Source organism: Centruroides vittatus, unplaced genomic scaffold, assembly GCF_030686945.1.
Source record: "Centruroides vittatus isolate TY-2023 unplaced genomic scaffold, ASM3068694v2 contig_108, whole genome shotgun sequence".
Lineage (NCBI taxonomy): Eukaryota > Metazoa > Arthropoda > Arachnida > Scorpiones > Buthidae > Centruroides > Centruroides vittatus.
This window is the reverse complement of record NW_027120695.1, coordinates 481,016-483,786: the sequence shown is the minus strand read 5'-3', so window position 1 is coordinate 483,786 and position 2,771 is coordinate 481,016. Positions and strand designations below refer to the sequence as shown.

General features: G+C 35.9%; 1 protein-coding gene across 1 annotated transcript; it reads left to right on the top strand.

Moving 5' to 3' along the window:
* Nucleotides 1–370: 370 nt before the first annotated feature.
* On the top strand, nucleotides 371–2,011 carry LOC136975012 (uncharacterized). Its single transcript, XM_067270003.1, has one exon. It carries the CDS (start codon nucleotides 371–373, stop codon nucleotides 2,009–2,011), a length of 1,641 nt encoding a protein of 546 aa, XP_067126104.1.
* The last annotated feature ends 760 nt before the right edge of the window (nucleotides 2,012–2,771 follow it).

The following is a 2,771-nucleotide window of genomic DNA, read 5'->3' as shown; positions in this document are numbered from 1 at the left end:
TTTTGTTATCACTGCATATCTTGTATATGTCAGAATTTCATATAATTTATTGATAAATGCACTTCTTGCATTTATTAGAGTTTCGTGTAGTTTATTATTTAACCTATACATATTTTTTTATATATTTTTGTTATTTATATTTAATTTTTACTTTCTTATATGTATATTTTTATCCGTTATTTTATTTATTTGTATTTAAATTTTTTGTTCCATTTTATGTTTGCATTCGCATTCGAATTTGTTTAACCTGATGATGGCCAACAGATTTGGCTGAAAACGTTTGTTGTTTATTAAATTTTTTCTCAGCAACTTAAGGTGTTTGGTTGTTTGTGATTTAATTTTTGCTGAGTGGGTTCACTTCAATGTTAAAATGGCGGCACCGGTGGATTATTACAAGAAATATAGGAAGATTGCGTTAAAACTTGTCAAGGCAGAATGCAAATTTACGTTTTTGAAAGAATGTTTGAAAAGCAGGGTATTTCCGATGTCGATTTATAGGATCAGCATCCCTAAGGAATGTGCTTCATTGAAATTTAAGTTTTGTCTTATGTGCCTTCGTAAGTCCATTAGAATTGCTAGGAATAAGAAATATGGTGTCCTGCATGAGCTCATCAATCTAGAAAATGTTATATACAATGAGGATCCTGAAATGTTGGTAGATATCAACCGAGGAATAGTTAAGTTAACGGATGCGGTACATGTGAATTTAAGGAACAAGTACATTAAGAAAATGAAATGGATCCTTAGAAAACAGGCATCAAGAGTAGCTAAGGATAATCCTTCGACATTCGTATTATGGGACAAGGTAGAAGTCCCGATGAAGATCATGGAGTTTCTAAAGTGGGGACCGAACTATGTCCCTGAAAGTTCAAACTCATGGGACGCGTCAATTCAGGAAATAGAAAGAGGAATATCTGGGCTAGATCCTTTAGAAAAAGAATACCTCCGATGGAAAACTGTCATTAAAGACCGGATGGCTTGGAGGAAAGGATGTGATGCCGGTAAATACATCAAACTTACTAAATGCTGGCTTAGAGAAAACGATTTGGTTACTACTAGAGCGGACAAGAGCAAGACATTAGTCATCATGAAAAGGCAAACGTATAATGACGCTTTGGATGATTATATTAAGAAAACCGAATGCGAGCGTGTTGACGAAAAGATTATCGATAGCGTCGACAGAAGAGTTAAGAAACTTGAAAAAGCTAAAATCACTAATTTATTACCTTTTCTCAAAAATTGTCGGAATCCTAGGCCAGGTATGCCGAGATTATTTGCGTTTGCCAAAACCCATAAAGAGGGCAAGGAAGTAAGACCCATAGTTGAAAGATGCAGAGGACCAACCTTTTTTCTTGAAAAGAGATTACATAGGTTTCTCACCTCTCAGCTCGAGAATAACGTATATGTGGCAAAGGATCCTAGGGATGTGGTTAATGAGATACAAGATCTAATTTTAATGGATAATGAGGTTGGAACCGTAATGGACTACGAGAGCTTATACCCCTCTATAAAAATTGAGTCATGCAAGGTAGCGCTTTTGGATTTCATGCACAGCAAAAGCCCAGGTTTGGCAAATTACAGTAATGATTTGATAGAGCTAGCTAACCTTGTCTGCTATGAATCTTTTTTCGCTTTTAATGGCCGTCAATACAAACAAAAAAGGGGAGTCCCAATGGGAAGTCCTATGTCAGGATTGTTGTGTGAACTTGTATTGAGAAGGTTAGAAAAGAGTGTTATTTGTGGCTTCATGAATGACATTATGTATTTTAAAAGATACGTAGACGATGTCCTTGTAATATGGAAAAATGACCGGAAAATCGAGGAATTTATTAATAGAATCAACAACAACGATGACGGCCTCATGCTAAAGATTGAACAGACGTGTTCCTCACGGATACATTTTTTAGACATTGACATCGAATTCAAGGAAGGTTGGTTGGTTAAAGTTTATTGGCACAAGGGCCACATAGGCCAAGCTGCGCCACAACACACGGTATATATAGGTACATAAATAACAATAAAAATGAACAAAACAAAAAACCAATAACAAAAATATACAACAGTTAAACTGTGCATAACAACAACATGTATATGGATATAAATAAATAAATAATTAAATTTCTTTATAAATATTTGTAACTTTTAGAAAGTTCAATAATTTATCAACATTTGGCCTCTGGCCCAAAATCTCTTTAAAACTTGCATTTCCAAAATGCTGCCTACGAATCCGTTCAGAGGCGATGCAATTGCTCAGTATGTGCTTAACACTTACATTACAGTTGCAATACTGACATACAGGCTGGTCATCACCCTTCAAAAGGTATTGATGAGTCAGTCGAGTATGTCCAATTCTCAAACGAGTAAGAATGACCTCAGATCTCCTGTCATAAGGTTTCTTCTGTGTCCAATTTTCTATCACAGGTTTGATCTCGTGTAGTTTATTGTGGACTTGTGCGTTCCACACATTTTGCCATCTCTCCTCTAGTCGTTTTTTAACAACTAGCTTCAAGTCACCTCCTTCAATATGCATTGTATGCTGAGAAGGACTTGCTGACTTTGCAGCTGCGTCAGCTTCTTCATTCCCTCTTATACCTACATGGCCTGGGACCCAACAAAATTTTATAGAGAAATTCCTCGCAAAAAGATGGCAAATCAGCTTACGAATTTTAATCACTATGGAGTGAAAACTAGTTTCATACGAGATCAAAGCCTGAAGTGCACTAACTGAGTCAGTGTAAATCACGCAGCAACGATGACCTTTCCTATTTATA